This window comes from Odontesthes bonariensis, chromosome 9, assembly GCF_027942865.1.
Source record: "Odontesthes bonariensis isolate fOdoBon6 chromosome 9, fOdoBon6.hap1, whole genome shotgun sequence".
NCBI lineage: Eukaryota > Metazoa > Chordata > Actinopteri > Atheriniformes > Atherinopsidae > Odontesthes > Odontesthes bonariensis.
Window position 1 is genome coordinate 14,665,199 of NC_134514.1, and position 20,323 is coordinate 14,685,521.

General features: G+C 39.1%; 2 protein-coding genes across 2 annotated transcripts; both read right to left on the minus strand.

Moving 5' to 3' along the window:
• Positions 1-840: 840 nt before the first annotated feature.
• Positions 841-8,481, minus strand: LOC142388238 (extracellular calcium-sensing receptor-like). Its single transcript, XM_075473276.1, has 9 exons — positions 8,324-8,481; positions 7,756-8,050; positions 7,521-7,607; positions 7,100-7,369; positions 6,469-6,669; positions 6,075-6,344; positions 2,049-2,276; positions 1,836-1,959; positions 841-1,751 (listed from the first exon to the last, which is right to left on the minus strand). The coding sequence occupies exons 1-9, from the start codon at positions 8,431-8,433 to the stop codon at positions 841-843; spliced, it is 2,496 nt and encodes an 831-aa protein (XP_075329391.1). The 5' UTR covers positions 8,434-8,481.
• A 6,339-nt stretch (positions 8,482-14,820) lies between these two features.
• On the minus strand, positions 14,821-19,353 carry LOC142389052 (extracellular calcium-sensing receptor-like). The gene is made up of 8 exons (XM_075474604.1): positions 19,124-19,353; positions 18,600-18,894; positions 18,338-18,424; positions 17,875-18,144; positions 16,909-17,178; positions 16,037-16,264; positions 15,816-15,939; positions 14,821-15,734 (listed from the first exon to the last, which is right to left on the minus strand). The coding sequence occupies exons 1-8, from the start codon at positions 19,351-19,353 to the stop codon at positions 14,821-14,823; spliced, it is 2,418 nt and encodes an 805-aa protein (XP_075330719.1).
• Positions 19,354-20,323: the final 970 nt, after the last annotated feature.

Below are 20,323 nucleotides of genomic sequence, written 5' to 3' on the forward strand. Positions count from 1 at the left end.
GTCTGCGTTAACTGCGACACACATGCAGACGACCTGGTTTCCGAGTATAAATCAGGCTTTAGAACTTTTGCTCACAGCAGTGGGCTCCTGGTTTGAATTCCAGCTGGGGCTTTTCTGTTTGGAGTTTGTATGTCCTCTACGAGCATAAATGTGTTCTCACCAGATACTCTGGCTTCCTCCCACCATCCAAAACATGCATGTTAGGTTAATTAGTGATTCCTGATTAGTGAATGTGAGTGTGCATGGTTGTTTGTCACAGTGTATCCCTGTGATAGACTGGTTGTCCAGGGTGTACCCCATCTCTCACCCAGTGGCTGCTGGGATAGGCTCCACCCCCCTGCAACACTTAATTGTGTTAAGCAGGTATAGAAGGTCGATTGATGGATATCTTTTTGTGTTTGATGTGTTTTTTCTGGCCTCTTCTGGCCCTGACCTTCAGCACACACTGGAGCAGTTCACAGCTTAATGTGAGGCAGTCAGAATGAGAGTGCATCTGATTGGGGATGGGTCCTTACCTCTAGCAAGGGACCTAAATTAGTGGCTTGTTGGATTTTCTTTAACTTTAGATGTACTGTACATCCAATTATTCTACCTCCTGAACATAAACAGCTGCTGCTTATTCCACTACTGAGTATCATTTCTTAATAATCTATATGGTATATCAACCTATTGTTGAGGTTTGAAAACATTTTTCGTTCGTCACGTCTTTGAAACTACAACATGCACAGACATTTTTTCATATATATAATTTTTAAACAAATTTCTTTATTGCTTTTGGGTTAGTGTTGTGATTATCGCTAAATCCAAAATACAAGGTGGAATTTAAAGCATTTGCTAATATCATGACTTGATTCCACGAGTCATTATAGCTTTCTTGGTGTTCCTCTCTGGTCTCAGCAGGATTATGTAGCATTTGGGTCCAAACAGCGCCAATAAGAGACCAAAACTGGAGGCCAAGATGGCAAATACCTCCACTGCATCTGCATATTTGCCTGGGGAGTTGATGTAAGCAGGAACAAAAGCCACCCACACAGCACAGAAGATCAGCATGCTGAAAGTGATGAGTTTTGCCTCATTGAAGTTGTTGGGAAGATTCCTTGCCAGAAATGCTAACAAAAAGCTAAGAATAGCTAGGAAGCCAATGTAACCCATTAACATAGCAAACCCAATGGTAGACCCAACTAAACACTCATAAACTATCTTGTCGTTGTGGTATTGGGTATTTTTATGTGGAGCTGGTGAAGCAGAGACGAGCCAAGCAGTGCAGATTGCTGCCTGAATGCAAGTAAGAACGAAAACTGTTCCTCTCTGCTGCATAGCACCAAACCACTTGAGGCTGGCTCCCCCTCCTGGCTTGGAGGCTTTGAACACAGCCAGAACCACCATGGTTTTAACCAGGATGCATGAGACACAAAGCACAAAGCTGATCCCAAATGCTGCATGTCTCAGCTGGCATGTCCACAGTTTGGGTTGTCCAATGAACAGCAGTGAACACAGGAAGCAAAGTTTAAGTGACACCAAAAGCAGGAAGCTCAGTTCTGAGTTGTTAGCTCGTACTATAGGTGTTCTGCGGTGATAAGTGAAGATACCCAGGACAACAGCACAGATACATGTGCCCAGCAATGAGGTGGTTGTCAAGCAGATACCCAGGGGCTCCTGATAGGAGAGGAACTCTGTTTTCTTAGGAACACAGCGATCACGCTGTGGACTGGACCAGAAGTCCTCTGGACAACTGATGCACTCTAGAGAATCTGAACAGAATAGAGAATATGGTGAGATATATACAATATCCCTCAGGCAAATTTGAAATTGAACTTTGAAAAATTAACACCTACTCTCCCTGTTGCTTATCTTTCCCTCAGAACAAGGGATACAATTAAAACAACATTCAGGTTGCCCCTTTTTTCTGGCAATGCGGGTACCAGGCGGACAACTCTCACTGCACACTGACCGAGGTGGCTGCATGAGGAGAAATGAATTTATCACTCAGTTATATTCTGCTACTATCTGCATTCCAAAAGAGGAAATGTCTGAAATAAATAAATTACCTCTTTTGATTTAAAGTTCCAGAAGATTTCATCTTCGTTAAGTATGAGCTCTTCACTTCTGGAGGCTGACCTCCTTACTTCTCCCACATTCTGAACTTGAATACGTCCACCAGGGAGCCACAGCCAGTTCATAACATCATATATTGGTAAAGCATCACCATTCTCATCAAATGACACTTGATCACCAAATGGAGTGGAGAAGTTCACCTTTTGCAAATAATGTACAAGCTACAAATGAAAAAGAGACCAAATGGAACAATTAAGGATTGACCAACAGTACAATAGCAGAGTGGATAAAACTTTGTTTTCACACATAGGTTTATCAACTCTTCAGCTGAATGACTTCCTGTAAAATCACAACATTATGTCCTTTATATCTTTTCAAATACCATCGTCTTGGGTCTGGTTATCTTTCACGTACATTTAAAAGATCAGCAAACTAGAAAGTCTGGCTTGACATATAAGGCCTGACAAAACCTAAATTAATCAGAGATTTCACAATGGTGATCATGATCTTTGTTAAGTCAGGCTTTGCTCTTCAGGCCCTGTGTGCACTCACAAGAAGTGATGCCTTTTCATGCTTCGTCTGCCCAAATACACTGATAACCTGACTCTTCATTCATAAGAAGAGCAGGCTGTATGACTGGTGAATCATATAAAACATAAAGGAAAATACACAGTTGTTGCAAGTAAGACAAAATAGGACTGCTGCCAGAAAATTGTTAGTTGTGCAAATTAATACACGCCTTCATTTTATATCATGACAGCTGCACGTCAAGCTCTAAAACGTTTACATTTGTAGGAGGTACATTAAGTTCTGCTGCTGCCTCATAATATCGTGGAAATCACTTTAGTCATTGACCAAATTAAAACAGAATTTTTTTGATTTGATATTCTAATTTATTTTCTAGAATATCTTACATCCAAAAAGATACACTATAGAACAGTTTGTTGATGAATTGGGATTATATATAAAAACAATTACTTGATTTCTATACTAACACAAAAAATAATCCTACATGTTGTTTTACTGTAATTGCAAAGATTCTTTGGTGGGTCAGTGGGGTTTGGATATTTAAGGTACTCTACACTGAGTTAATTCAACACTGAGTTCTAATCAAAAGGGCTGATTTTTAGTGAAGACCTGTGTGATGAACCAAATACGGGGTTAAGGCACCTGTTGCAAATGCTCCTCCACACCCCAGAATTGGTGTTAGGTAGGTATAGACAGTATGATGGTGCTGGGAGCTGGAGTCCACAAGGTGTGTGTAACAACTCATATGCAAAATAAACTATTCCTTAAATCAGGGCTCCGAACCGGTTCAAGGAACGAAAACGAAAAACGAAAACGAACGGAATTTTACGAGGAACGGAAACGGAAACGAAAACGAAAACGAAAACGAAATGGTCTTCAACTGTTCCGGAACAGAAACGTTATTCTGAAATCCACAAAACCGGTTAATAACGTTTTTTTTCGTTCTCTATATATTTAATAAAATTTCACAAAAGCGTAGCCTTTGTCAGGGAAAAAAAAAAGACTACTTCCGGTTGTGCGTTCACTTCGCTGCCCGCTAGGCTCAATGCAGGCAGCTATCACGAATCACTTCCTTTATCCCCTACTTAGTCTAGTTACCCACTAGTTATCCACTAGTTAAAGTGATGGTTCGGAGTAGATTCACCCTAGGGTCATTTGAACCGTGACATCCAGCCAAGTAGCCCACCCGAAGTTTTTCCGATCTTGGCTTAACATCGGCCGAGTTACTGAGTTATCCCGAATAGCTTAGTACAAGCGCTAACGGACCCTGGCAGTATCTCCAAAATTACCACACTAAAATCACAAGCCATGACACCAAACTTCTACAGTAGTACAAATATGGTCTGTACTCACAAAACGATGCATTTGGAAGTTTGTACATAGTCCAGGAGTTTATTATTATCAAGACAAGCCTAATAGCTTCTCTGCTGCTAAAGCTGCGTCGACGTCACTTCCTTGATCTGGGTGCTTCAATGTAAGATGAGGGTTGATCTACTACTGTAGACAACAAAGCAAGGCTGCTCAATTTCTCCAATGATAAAATAAATCAACAACTCTACAACATAAAAAATCATGTAGAATATAGCATATAGTTTGTTGTCTACAGTAGTAGATCAACCCTCATCTTACATTGAAGCTCCCAGATCAAGGAAGTGACGTCGACGCAGCTTTAGCCCATCTGAATGTTTTTGGATGCTGCCGGTGATTTATTATTTTTGGGCATAGAGCTACGGTGTAAATCAAGGGCAAATACTAATGAGTACGTCTATTCTAAGGTAAAGTCCACACACGTAGACTTGATAGGCCCGCCAAACACTGCCGGAACGATAAGAACGAACGATATTTTACGTTCCGAACCGGTTCAGGAACGATATGTTGGTGGCGGAACGCAAGAACGAAAACGTTAAACATGCCTGAACCGTTCGTAACGGAACAATTGAAAAATAATTTCGTTTTCAAGCCCTGCCTTAAATCTATGTTGAGTCAAATATGTTATAGATTAGATGGGTCTATTGAAAAATTGTCACTAAATCAACACTGCATTGTGGTAAAATTTGGTAATTAAGAAACTAAGATTTGATCAACATCTGAATTTAATTGGTTTTTATGTCAATTTGGGAATTTACCAATCCAACTTGTTAAATGTAAATTTTTACTTTCTTTTACTTTGTCATAGTGTCAGACAACAACTTTCAACTTCCTGCCTGATGATATTTAAACATTGTTTTAGTCTTAGTTTCCTCTCCAGAATATCATCAAAATGGGGGTCAGTGACAGCGTCTTTTTTCAGATGATTTAATCTGAAACACTAAATATTTAACTGCTTCAGAGCAGATTTTGAGTTCAGCCTAAGCTACCATGGTGATCTAGCGAGGTTGAAAGAAAGAGACTTTCAGCTCAACATAGCTCTTCTGACCACTAATCTCACTTCATAGTACACTCCTCCTAACTACCACATCTTAAATGATTGGATTTTCTTCTCTCGTGTGCCTACAACTCCATGAAACACACTGTTGTTAACAACACCCGTCTAGAGGCTAGACTGGCACACCTTAAACAATAAGCAATGGGCTGCAATCCATTAATGACCAGTTAGAGCAAACTGGAGGTTTCAGGAGGCGTTAAAGAGACAGTCACAAAAGTGACAACAGGTTCTGCAGCAATGTACAGCTTGAGAAACACAAGATGTTTTTCATCAATAAAACAATTTAACCTCCTCTAAGGGAATACACCATTTTCTTCTTAAAACAGATGTATTGAAATACAGAGATTTTTCTTCTTAAGTTTTTTAAGTCACTGGGATTTACAGATTAGAATGTAAAGTATTTTTTTACATTTATTATGTGGCATTCCTTCCTCGCTCATTTATTTTCACCTTCTTTGTCTCAATATTTCTATTGGCTTATCCTTGTTCATATAGCCTTGTTTTGGATTTTGGATTTACCTTTGGAAATTACATTTATGTGTAGCATTTATGTCTTTTGATGATAGTTGGACATTTTCAGCCACTTCCTATTTAAGATGGCCTCTGATTTGTGAGAATAGTTTGCGTGATGAAGATCTAAAAACAAAACATTGTCTTTAAAAAGTTTTCTAAATATCTTCTAATCTTTTAAAAATCTAAATATCAGCCACTGCCAACAGTTAATGTTATACTACTAGCAGATTGCAGTCTATTAGCTTGTATTGGCTGCAACCAAAAAGCTGCATATTGGCTGATATATCTTTATATTTAATGTACTCAAAATTAAAATAATTTTAAATGTGTAATTAGAAAAATATGGGCCTAATAGCCTTAAAATGGATGGAAATGTGTTTCATCTTGCAACTTGCAATTTTGAACATTCTGCTTTCGAAAGACTGTGATCAAACCAAAAAGCAAATATATCATTGTAATGATTGAAAAATGTGTGTTTTCTGAATTCTATGCTAATAAAGACATCAGGGTGGTTTTTAGAAGCATACAAATTAAGTGTAAGTTGATACCGCACCTGCCATGGCTCCATATTTTGCAAAGTGGCACAGCTGTGTCCTCTGAAAGGCCCCCTCCCTGGCTCACACTGCAGCATATCATTAAGAGCATATGCCAGCGCATACACAGCCTTGTAAACATTGTACTCAGGCCTGAGGTTAGAAAGGTCCAAAAACTCAGTCTCCACACCTTTAATATCTTCCTCTCCAGTGCATATTGCTCCTTCATTATCCATCCAATCTGCTGGATCAAATTTACACTTAAATGTGTGTTCCCAAAACTGCCTCACCTGAAACATGATTTGAAAAATTTGCTTAATACATCACTTTCATCGCCTTAACTATACCTTTTATGATATAACTATATTATTATATACTATAATTTGTTTTAGAAAAAAAAGATTAGAGTCTTACCATGTTATATCTACTGTTATCATTTTGGTCAGGACTTAAGTGTAACAGGAAGTCTCTGAGACCTGGTATTTCTCCACGACGGATAGCAATGCCCAGTGTGCCACTGAGATATGGCATGAAGTGTGCTGTCTGGAGTACAGATGCTGATGTCCAGGCTTCACTAGCAATCCACTGCCGACCTGTTACATTTTGACTCACCACCTAAAGTTATCGAATGCAAAGCAGTTAGCATTTCAAATGATAACTTTTTATAGTCATAGAAAAACGGACAGTACATTTATGCATAATGAGTAATTTGAGCTTTCCTAAGATGCAAAATGGATGCTTACATAATGCCACTGTTTGTTTAAAGCTTCCTTCTTGTAGCCTAACTACTTCAATCTAATTGTCAGAATTTGTATTTCATAGTTAATGAACAGCTTTTTAATGGCTGAACATTTTATATTATAGGTAAAATTGCTGCATTTTCTAATGGTTAAAACAATTACGTATATAAAATAGGCAACATCACTGAACACCATTGCCTCATAAAATCCAATACAGTATTTTGGTAAAGCATATGAATAAGCAAAATAATTATACATGTTTTGCAAGACTGACAGATTTTCAAATATTAAAATTTTTTTCTAACCTCTTCCATTAGTTGAATCATGTGAATCTCATGTGCAAACACGATGACAACACGAGCTGTTGATGTCTTTATCAAATGTACAATCCTCCTGAGTTCACCAGGGTCACTGTCCCAGGGTATGACCTCAACATAGGCCAGACAACCTCTACCAGACATAACCAGGTCTGACTGGAAGGACTGGGCAACATGAAGTCCATAATCATCATCACTGACCAACAAACCTACCCACGTCCAGCCAAAGTGTTTCAGAATCTGAATCATAGCACGCACCTAAGTGAAAATATTGGCATGAGTAGATTAGTTTGTTGACTAGTTTTATAATTATACACATTATATTTACATCTGTGTCATTAATTCTCAGCTTACTGTATTGTCTGAAATAGATATATTGTACAATTTGTATGTGGTATTTGTCTTTCACCTGGAAAGCATCACTTGGGATTGTTCTAAAGAAGGTTGGAAAGCGCTGTCGATCACTCAGGCATGAACATGTGGCAAAATAACTCACCTATAAAGAAACATACATACTTTCTGATGCAAGTCAAACCCAAAATAAAATATTTAAACAGCTTGTTGCTTAAATATTAAATCAAACCATAAACTGCATTGAAATTAAAATTCTACAAAAGACAGATCATATGAGACATGAAACTTACAATGGACATTTTGTATAAACCTAACACATTGGCAATGGCAATAGAAAATGTTGAATAGTGATCACCAACAATCCCCAGGACTGGAGGAGTCCCTGAACAGTTCTCTTGAAGAGGAAACTGCTTATCCCGACCACTGACCAGTGATAAGGCACCACTGAATCCAATAACAAGTGCACCACAGTTATCATAAAGACTGTATCCCAGGGTCATGTTTGGTAACAGGTCGGAGTTATTGTTGATCTCTTCAATAGCAAAAGCCATGGTCATGGCATGCCTGAATCCTAGCGTGTCAAAACTAACACACAAAATGTCACAGTTAGCTTCTAATGAGAAATTTACAATTTACAGTGAAATAAGTTCATATACTTTGTATGTGAAAAAACATTATACAGTTTAAATAATCAGATAAATTTGTAGATGCATGGTATCATTTTGTCTTACCGTCATAAAAAGTTTTAAATGGTATTTCTTATTGAGCACCATATTATTATCCTCAGTCTGAGAAATGCATGGACAAGACAGCATAAATTGTGCATTTTTGCTTTTGTCGTATGCGTGTGATACTTACCCTTTGCAGATGGGCTGTTGTGGCTCTGAGGTAAATGTCTGTTCAGGGAAGACAGAAGTGTAGTGGACCTCAAACAACCCACCAAGAACCACATCACCAGGCTTGTGCATTTCATTTAGATGAAACCTTCTCCTTAATTTACAAGCTGAGGGAAGGGAAAAGGACCCATGGTATAAAAAGATAAAGCAGAAACTCAAGAGTACATATGTGTACAGAATAGCCCCCATAGTTGCTCTCCTCCCATCACATCTATTTATTTCAAAGTTGCTTTATTTTATACATGGGGTGGTGCCATCCCTCTGACACTGTGATTGTTTAATCTTTTCCATCACCCTGGGGAAAAGGAGGGGCAGAACAAACAATTGAAAAGCTGACTTTTTTTTTAACTTTCTACAATTATATATTTAAAAGAATTAATTGTATTGGCTGTAGCTGCACAGCAAGAGGATTGTGGGTTTGTACATACCCCGTCAAAAAATACTAGGAGAACGAGCAGATAACATGCCAGTTATTGTCAAAAAAAGTTATCCCGTGTCTAAATTACTTTTGCTCATGCAACTGTACCAATCGCAGACGATAGGACAGAGGTGAACCACAAGGCCCTGAAGGCCTAAAATGCTGTAAAAATCAAATATTAAAAAGTTTCCTGCTGTAACATTATCTTGTCAGTTTGTGCTGTTGGATGAAGAGTTTATCGAAAGCAGTTAGTTTGTCGTCCTATTGGAATTTTTCCCGTTCTGTTGCCCAGAAAAGGCCAAAATCAAAATCAACCACAGAACATGACGACATCTGTGGAGTTAAAAAGTCAAAAGATAGCTTGCTTTTTATCATATTCACCATTGTTTATTGTGTAACATTACAGAACCAAGCATTTGTGTGTACGTGTGTGTATTTCACAGTAACTGAAACAATATATTCTTGTAGGAAAGAAAGTGCTATCTACCATTGAAGATAACTGATTTGAGGATCTGAGAATAAAAAACGTATCACACGTCAATAGTGAAGCCTTCAGCCAATCAGAGTTATGGTGTCATCGAGGTGGCTCTCAGTTGGTGCAGCCAGTGCCTTATGTGTGCCACCCTTAGCCACCTCCGTCCCATGAGGCTTTAACAAGGTGATGCATTGATGAAAATTGGACAAGATTTTAAACTAGCATACATGGCTTCAGGACCATCATACATCACATCAAGTTGGTTCATAAAGTCGAACGCTCCTTATGGACTATGTTCAGCTTTGTGATCGGCTTGCCTTGTGTAAAATTATAGTCAGGAACATGATAAGGGAGCTCTTTTAAATTACATTTATTTGATTAATAATTTATTTTCCTTTAATGGATTGGCTGTGTAATCACAAAATGTATGAAAAGTTCTGCCTGCTGAATAACAAGTTACCTGAAGGCTGTTTTATTGTAAGTTTTAGCTTGAGAAGGAATCCCAAGAACAAGAGATGGTTGCACTTTACATTACAGCATGCTAATAAGATGGTAATAGTGTGGTAACAAGATGGAAATAAAGCCATAATAGTAAGATAATTCCATGTAACTACCAAAGTAATAACTAGGTAATATCCTGGTCATAACAACAGGTACATGATGGTAATAACAGACCAAAATTAAAATTCCACAGTAATAAGGGCCCTGAAACCAAGAACAATAATGAAGAAACTAATTCAAAGATTATAAAATGCTTATTTATAATAATTCCTTTATATTAATTTGGTAGATGTATGTTAACACTGTAGTAATAATATGGTAACCGTCTAAAAAAATAAAATGATTATATAGGTACACACCTTTAAAAAAAAAAAATTGTAATATGATTACATGGATATGGTAATGACACAAAATTAAGGTAATAATGAACAATGTTTCAAATCAAATCAAATCAAATTTTTTTGTACAGCACATTTCATGTACAAACAATTCAAAGTGCTTTACATAAAATAAAAGCATTGCAGCCGGGAGTGGAAGAAGCATCAAAATACATAAAAGAATATAAAGAGAAACAAATAAAATCATTTAAATTAATTTAAAAACAAGCAACAGTCAAGATAAGTTAAAAGATACCGTGCAGATTTCATACATAGACACATGAGAAAAGAAATGTTTTGAACCTGGATTTAAAAATGTCTACATTTGGTGAAAGTTTAATCTCTACTGGCAGTTTGTTCCACTTGTTTGCAGCATAACAGCTAAATGCTGCTTCTCCATGTTAGTCTGGACTCTGGACTGGACCAGCATAAGCTATTTCCTTAGCATTTTAGGTTGGATTCAACAATGAATGAGGGCTGCAAACTGACGAGTTATGTTTCCATTTATTTTCATGGCAATATTGCATTAAACCAAACACCCAGTGTTATTATGATGAACTGGAAACGTGTGGTTCCTTCCATGGAAGAACCACGAATCAGGGCTGCAAAGTGATGAAGTGCCTGTTTTTGTTTAATTTCATAGTAATATTGTCATGTCGCCTTGAAGTTTTCGGACCCACATGCAGAATCGCTCGGGGAACCAGTAGATTTAAATGTTTTATTTACGGTAAAAAAACAGGAATCCAGAAACAGGACAAAGTGGACAGGTTATGGCGGTGAGGTACAACCAGCCTTCCGATTAGTATGGATTGTTAAAGGGGGGGGGAACATGGACCGGGTAAGGATTTGATGCGGAGGGTCTGCAGATGGAGATCCAGGAAGGGTGAGAGCGAGATCTGGGAGGATAGGTATTGCAGGAAAAGTCGCGCTGGAGAGTGGGCAGGAAAGTGAAGGAGATTGAAGATGTCTGTACACAGGTTAGGCCTTTCCAGGAGGATCGAGGACGAAATGGGCTCTCTTATCGTCTGGGGGCAAAACAGGATCCACATGAAAAGGTTCACTAAAAAGGCAAAGATTCACAAGAAGACAGATAGTTACTTAAACACTTAATTCGCATTCAGGCTGTCTTTCTAAGGCGCCTGGCTTTCGCCATTATGGTAAACAAGCTCATTCTAACCTTAAACAATATTCATATGAACCAGTCCACAAGGCACACGATGTAATTAGGCCATGTCATGACATTTCTCTCCCACAGAAGTACCATCAAGGTTAATCATCAGGCGTCAAGAGGTGATCTCCTTTTCCTTATAAACACCAGCCAGCTTGATGTCAGATTGGCCTCAGGTGTGCAATGACCCAGAACTGGCCAACTCTTCAGCAAAGATCCTCTCTTCAGCCAGAACACTCACACACACAAAACACAAATACCAAATCCTAACAAATATCACAAAACCAAACATTGAGGCATAATTATTAGCTTTGAAACATGATACATTTATTTAACTTTTCAAGAGGATTTCCTTTCATTATACCCCTGGATATTTGCTTTAATGCGATATTAGCAAAACATAAAATAAAAATTTTAACTTTCAAAATGGATTACCTTAAATTCAGTTAAAACACAGCACATCACTTCTTGTTAGTCCAATTATCACTTCCTGTCTGGCTGACCAGGAAATGCGACAAAGCAACATGTTAAGCTGCACATGGATCCGGGTTACCTGACTCCCACCCTCTGGTAATTCGCATACCATCTGGGACGAGCCCACAACCGACATGATTTCAAATGGGGCTATTTTTTCTAAAACTCGTGCATGTGATTGGATGAAGAATCTGTCCGTCATCTTGACTGACACGCCACTTCAGCCACTCCCAATGACTCAACCCGTGACGTAGCTCAGAGCTTACCCGACTCCCGCCCTCTGGAGCATGAATGGGCGGCCATAACGCCGCCCATTCATCCAAAGTCCCACCCAGCGATTAATGATTGGCTCTGATTATTTTCTAATTGGACGAAACACATATGACTCCCAGGCTCCTCAGATGGTTGTGTGAGGAAAGGGAATGCCCCCGCATGTAGTTGGTGAACGCAGCCAGATGACGTGAGTCAGGTTAGGATCCGGGTGCATCCACACCAAGATTAGTAAATAAATACTGCAAAGTATATCATACTGCCATGCTACTTTGCCACAAAATAAGAGTAGTAACAGAAAGATGTATCACAAAAAAACCCCACACGTTTATTTATTGCTTCAAATTGCCTCTAAATTCTTTATTTTTATTGAAAAGAGATTAGGTTCTTTACGCATTGTAATGGACAGTACAATTCATTCAAGGTAAACACAAGAAACTTGTGCTAAAGAAAAATAAATAAATAAAAGGACCAGACTCAGTGAGTAATTCCTTATACTCCCTATATAGACCAGTGAGCAGTGCTGACCAACATATCATTGGGGTCATCAGGTGGGAACCTCCTTTCATCAGTGTTTCATCTAGTTGGGCCCACGACACCTCCAGGAGGCTAGACAATGACCACTGGCGTCCCAGAGTCACCCCCCAATGCCAGCCAACACTGTCCCTCACACCACAACCACCATCTTATTTTTATATTTTTTTTTTTTTCTCCCACAGCCATAAGCTACCTCAGCCTCTTCACCAACTGCACACCAGTAACAGCAGGGTGGGGATGCAAACCCTGGTTCGGGTAGGGGGAGAAATAAAAGCGGTTAAGATAAGCAGGAATGGGATTCAAACCCTGGTTCGGGTAGGGGTAATGAAAGTATAGAGGGTGTCAGAGGTGGAGGCAGGACAAGACACACTAGCAGACACACTAGCAGATTCAGCAGACAAACTCACCTAAACAGTCCTATAATCAGCAAAAATTCCAGCAAAAACTAGGCCATACAACTCACTCAAAGCCAACTCACCCAAAATGGCCGTCTGATTTCAAAAGGATCACATGGGCCAAACCCTCCACTTAAATATCCTGAATTTCTTCTTTGCTTCTTCCAAGAGTCTGTTTACCCTAAGTGCTCCCCCTGCTGGGCCCCCAGCTGCTATTGCTTCTTCTTATCCAAATCCACTGACTGGATTTTACTGCTTCATCTGACAGTTCTTTCACTATTTTCCTCACATTCTGTCTACTTACACCCAGCTCCCTCAACAATGAGACAACCGACTTTGCAACAAATCCTCTACATCCTACTTCCACTGGACATATCCTAACTTTCCATCCTCGCTGCTCTGCTTCTGCCCCCAACTCCACATATCTAAGCTTTTTCCTTTCATATGCTTCTACTACTAATTCCTCCCAAGGAACAGTCAGCTCTATGAAATAGACTCTCATTCTACTCCTAGACCACAAAACTATATCAGGCCTTAAATTTGTAGAGGCTATCTCCTGGGGAACAACAAGCTTATATCCTAAATCTACCTGCATCTCCCAATCACAAGCATCCTCCAAGCTGCCATGCCTCCTTATTGTCTTATTAACTTTCTCCCCCTCTTGAACAAACTGAATTGCAACTCTCTTCACCTTAGACCCTCCTAAGTTTACCTGCCTTCGTTAATCTTCAATACCTGCAGCTAAGCTTCTTAATACTTGGTCATGTCGCCATGTATACCGGCCTTGTGACAGACTAACCTTACAACCTGACAAAATATGCCTTAGAGTTGCAGTACCTGAACATAACGAACATAACGGGTCTCCATTTACCCAGAGTTTTAGATTCTGGGGAGTTGGCAATAAATCATATGTTGCCCCTATCAAAAATCTAATACTCCTTTCGTCCATACACAGTTCTTTCCAACTAAGCTTTTTCTTCTCTACACCTTCCCAATTCAACCACCGTCCTTGCTTAGCCTGAGCCAATACCTATGCACCCCTTAACATTTCCTCCTGTCTACGAACCTGCTCAACAACTAGTTTTCTCTTCTCCTTGGGACCTGCTCTACTCCACACTGGTTTGCTTGGGCCAAGCCCCAAGTCTCCCTGGCCTATTTGCACATTACCCACAATCTCTGTATGTCTAAGAGTTGCTTCTGCCTCCTGAGCTGCCATTCTTGGTTTCCACTTCCTCCCCTTGGTTGGGTTTGGAACCACCTTACTAACTACCACATCTTTACTCCCAGCTAACAGGAGCTCTGTCCTAACTTTAGTACATTTAAACTCCTCTACTAGACTAGATACTGGGAGCTGGAGTATGCCTTTCCCATACAGTGCCACAGTACTTAAGCATCTAGGAACACCTAGCCACTTCCTAATATAAAAACTAACTAATCTTTCCATTTAGATAATGGAATCTCATACACAGACAGTGGCCACATCAACCTAGGAAACAATCCAAACTGCAGACACCACAGCTTCAACTTTCCTGGAAGCTCTGATTTATCTATTCTATCCAGTCCCTCAGCAACATCTTTCCGAAACTGCACTGCCCACTCTCCATCATTTATGTCTGCCTGGTACCACCTGCCTAAACTCTTTACTGCCTTTTCCCTAATTATTGGAATGCTTTCTTCATCTATTACAAACTTTCTATCACTTAATTTCCCTTTACTTATTGAGATACTCCTAGACTTAGTAGGTTTGATTTTCAATAGCAATATCAAGGGCTAATCACTAATGGGAAAATGCAAAAACCAGGCTTGTTTATAACAAGTGAACATTTAATTATAAACTGTTGCTTTTATGAGTTGGTTGTGCCTCGACCCATGATTGCTTTCTTGGTGTTCCTCTCAGGTCTCAGCAGGATTATGTAGCATTTGGGTCCAAACAGTGCCACCAATAGACCAAAGCTGGAGGTCAGGATGGCAAATACCTCCACTGCATCTGCATATTTACCTGGGGAATTGATATAGGCAGGAACAAAGGCCACCCACACAGCACAGAAGATCAACATGCTGAAAGTGATGAATTTTGCCTCATTGAAGTTGTCTGGCAAATTTCTTGCTAAAAAAGCTAACAGGAAGCTGAGGATAGCCAGGAAGCCAATATAACTAAGTAGAACTGCAAATCCAAATGTTGAACCAACATCGCACTCATAAACTATCTTGTCATTGTGGTATTTGGTGTTTTTATGAGGAACCGGTGAAGCAGAGATAATCCACACAGAGCAGATTGCTGCCTGAATGCAAGTAAGAACTAAAACTGTTCCTCTCTGCTGCATAGCACCGAACCACTTGAGGCTGGCTCCCCCTCCTGGCTTGGAGGCTTTGAACACAGCCAGAACCACCATGGTTTTAACCAGGATGCATGAGACACAAAGCACAAAGCTGATCCCAAATGCTGCATGTCTCAGCTGGCATGTCCACAGTCTGGGTTGACCGATGAACAGCAGTGAACACAGGAAGCAAAGTTTAAGTGACACTAAAATCAGAAAGCTCAGTTCTGAGTTGTTAGCTCGTACGACTGGTGTACTGTGGTGATAAGCGAAGATACCCAGGACAACAGCACAGATACATGTGCCCAGCAATGAAGTGGCTGTCAAGCAGATACCCAGAGGCTCCTGATAGGAGAGGAACTCTGTTTTCTTAGGAACACAGTGGTCACGCTGTGGGCTGGACCAGAAGTCCTCTGGACAACTGATGCACTCCAAGGAGTCTAAAAGGAAAAGGAGGAATTACTTATTTTCTATCTGACTATAAACATGTCCACACTGATAATAAATACTGAAACACTGACCAAATGTATTGCTTATCTTTCCTTCAGAACAGGGAATGCAGTCAAAACAACATTCAGGTTGCCCCTTTTTTCTGGCCATGCGAGTACCTGGAGGACAACTGTCACTGCACACTGACCGAGGTGGCTGCACGAGGAAAACTAAATCTGTCATTTCATTTTAGTATATATTGACATTAGTGTTCCACAAAAGAAGCTTTATGAAAAAAAAAAAATTGATTTACCTTTTTTGATTCAAAGTTCCAGAAGATTTTGTCTTCATCAAGTATGAGTTCTTCACCTCTGTCGACTGACCTTTTTACCTCCCCCACATTCTGAACTTCAGTTTTTCCATCAGGGAGCCACAGCCAGTTCATTACATCATATATTGGTAAAGCATCACCATTCTCATCAAATGACACTTGATCACCAAATGATGTAGTAAAGTTCACCGTTTGCAAATAATGTACAAGCTAAAAATGCACGAGAGAAAAGACATATCAAGAAAGTAACATTTCATCCAAACAGATGTTAAACTCTTCCAGCCTTGTTTAATTATGAATACACTGGCATTGTGCATATGCACAGTAGTGTTCCTACTATTGACCTTAATCTTAATAAGAGACTGTTCTGATCATTGTCTTTACATAAGCTGCAGATAGAATATCCCATTCAAATTCATGTTTTCATGTTACAGATAATAGTCATGTTGATGAGCCACACCCACATTATATTCCCTTTTTCAGTTGCAAGGTTTGCACCCCTCCAAATTAAATCAATGTCATTAAAAAAGAAAAAGGCTTAACCTACTCTGGGTTATCCTGTTTTCTGTGTACCATAGCCTTCCTGCTCTGCACTGAAATCCACTGGAGCTGGTGTTGCCAGATCTCATGACAGCAATCCTGGGTTCCCAGTCCAAAATCAAACCCTTATAATAAACATAATCAGAATACTCCATAACCTAATTATATGTTTGTCAAAGTATTATATGCTGTTTACATGGCAGTCTCTTTCTAAAAGGAGGACTTAATCAGGTTAATTTCAGAATATTGCTGTGCATGTAGATCATAGACCAATCTCTCTTGTCAAGTAATTGGAATTTAACTTGATACCACACCTGCCATGGCTCCAGATTTTGCAAAGTTGCACAGCTGTGTCCTCTGAAAGGCCCCCTCCCTGGCTCACACTGCAGCATATTATCAAGAGCATATGCCAGCGCATACACAGCCTTGTAAACATTGTACTCAGGCCCGAGGTTAGAAAGGTCCAAAAACTCAGTCTCCACACTTTCAATATCTTCCTTTCCAGAGCATATTGCTCCCTCATATTCCATCCAATCTGCTGGATCAAATTTACACTTAAATGTGTGTTCCCAAAACTGCCTCACCTGAAAAATTATTTAAAAAATTAGCTTAATACATCACTTTCATCACCTTAACTATTCCTTTATTCCACATTCAGAACTGGAAATGTTTTTTTTCATTTAATCAAAATAAGATTACCATGTTATTTCTATAGTTGTCATTTTGGCCAGGACGTATTTGTAGGAGGAAATCTTTGAACCCGGTTATTTCTCCTCGACGAATGGCAATACCAAGTGTGCCGCTCAGGATTGGCATGAAATGGGGTGTCTGGAGCACAGTTGCTGATGTCCAGGCTTCACTTGAAATCCATTGTTGACCTGTTACATTTTGTAGCATCACCTGTGTGTTACATTAAAACAAACTATTAGACTTCTAGTGATAGAAAATACAATATATTATCAGAGGAGAAACAAAACAGAATAAATTCTAGATGCAAGTTCTACAACCTAGAAATAACATTAAGTTAACATGAAGTGAGTTTTAATAGACTCACTGATCTTTGTGGATTATTAGTAGGTTAGGCATTCTAAAAATGTAAAACTATAACTTATGAATTACATGTGGTGATTATAGCATGCACTCTAGAAGTAATTTACTGTCTCCGAAAATTGTGTGTGCTCCAAACTGATGATAACTGACATCGAGTTGGAAAGTGAAATTCTGTTTACACATAAATATGAAGAAAATAAAGTTAATTATGTCTCTTAATCCACTCTTACCTCTTCCATTAATTGAATCATGTGACTCTCATGTGCAAACACCATGACAACACGAGCTGTTGATGTCTTTATCACACGTACAATTCGTCTGAGTTCACCTGGGTCACTGTCCCAGGGTAAGACCTCAGCGTAGGCCAGACAACCTCCACCAGACGTCACCAGGTCAGATTGGAAGGACTGGGCAACGTGAAGCCCATAATCATCATCACTAACAAGCAAACCTACCCACGTCCAGCCAAAGTGTTTTAGAATCTGAATCATAGCCCGCACCTAAGTGAATATATTGTCATCAAGAGAACATGAAGTGTGCAGACTTATATACTCTTTCATTAAATTACACTATTGTAAATTCTATATTGTCCGTTTATGGTTAATCTATTACAATTAAAAGTAGTAGAAAATTAGGAGAATTTTATCATCAGAAAAACAAACACACTTATCAACTTTCAAGTCTGTCTCTCACCTGAAAAGCATCACTTGGGATGGTTCTGAAAAAGGATGGAAACCGCTGGCGATCACTTAGGCAGGAGCATGTGGAAAAATAACTCACCTATAAAGAAATATACATACTTTGTTATCTCATGCAATGTGCATATACATGCACTATACACATATATATATATATATATATATATATATATATTTACATATACATATATATACACATTTGTGAGATGAACAAACAAATAAGATCAATGACAATCAGAAGTAAACTTGCAACTTACAATTGGCATTTTGAATAAACCCAACACATTGGACATGGCGATAGAAAATGTTGAGTAGGAGTCACCAACGACGCCCAGGACTGGAGGAATCCCTGAACAGTTCTCCTGTAGAAGAAACTGCTCATCCCGGCCACTGACCAGTGATAAGGCACCACTGAATCCAATAACAAGTGCACCACAGTTGTCATATAGACTGTATCCCAGGGTCACATTCGGCAGCAGATTGGAGTTCTTGTTGATCTCATCAATAGCATAAGCCATGGTCATAGCATGCCTAAATCCTTGAGTGTCAAAACTAACACACAAAATGTCACATTTTTCCATTATAAAGTAAAAGTATCTACACAACACATTGTATGTAAACTATTAATTAAAGTGACATGCTAGCATATAATATTCATATTCTATAATGATCAGCATTAGCAGAGTGTCCAGCATTGTCCTTTTCTTATGTTTGTGTGCTCTGAACAAAAAGCATAATTTGCACAAATCTATATCATCTGCTGCATGTGTGAGGTACTTACCCTTTGCAGCTGGGCTGTTGTGGTTCTGAGGTAAATGTCTGCTCATGAAAAGAAGAGGTGTAGTGGACCTCAAACAAGCCACCCAAAACCAAATCACCAGACTTCTGTATTTCATTTAGATTAAACTTTCTCCATAATTTACAAAATGAAATGAGAGATGAGGACACAGACAATACAGAAAATACAGAAAAGACAATCAAGAGCAAACATGCACCAAGGAAAGTCCCCATAACTGTCCTCCTCCCTTCTGGCTCGTTTATATTCTCCATGTGAGGTTAGCTGATTTTTTATTCAGGACTGTGTCATCATTTTTGCATACTTTGCAGCAGTGTTTATTCTTTCACACACCCTATAAGGGCAGTCATTGTGGGGGCAGGACATAACATGCATGAATTTAATTATGTTGATTTTACACTTTCATATTAAGATAAAATTATTACATCAGTGTTTCAGGAAACATAACCACATAATGTTGTATATTTTGAGAATTAGTTTTACATCCATGTTTTTTTTTTCTCCTTGAAAATGAGAGTGGCACATTCGTAAATTGATAGATGTTGGAAATGTCTCAGGATTTAATCAACTACAGTGATTTCAGTGTAGATCTTTCCTTTTGTTTTGTCTAACCTGGTTTTAACAATGAGAGGTCATTGGGTGAGAGGCAGGGTACAACCTGAACAGTTCGCCAGTCAACCACAGGGCCACATACAGACAAACTAAACAAACAACCATACACGCTCACACTCACTCCTAGGGTGAGTTTAAAGTCACCAATTAACCTAACATGCATGTTTTTGGGCGGTGGGATCATTGCCATTCTGAAAAAAATTAAGCTGTTACACAGACACTTTCCAGGTGGTATTGCATATATGATCAAGATCTGAGAGGACTTTTCCGTTTTTGTCACTTCTACATCAGACAGTTCTTTACTTTGTGAAAATATATAAACATTCCCTGGTCCGTTCCAGCATAGTCCAGGTCTAACTGCTTTGAAATTATTATGGTTTGAGTTGTTTTATATGGCAAACAATTTGCTCTTCTCACAGGCCCTTTCTGAGTAGGTTTAACTTTAGCTTGAGCATCAGGAAAGCTTTTGATTCCCCGAAGAGCACTGTGGAGAATCAAAAGCAGCATAATTTGGAATATTACATTTAGAATGCCTTTTAGACAGCCACAATTACCTGGGGACCATTTCTGATA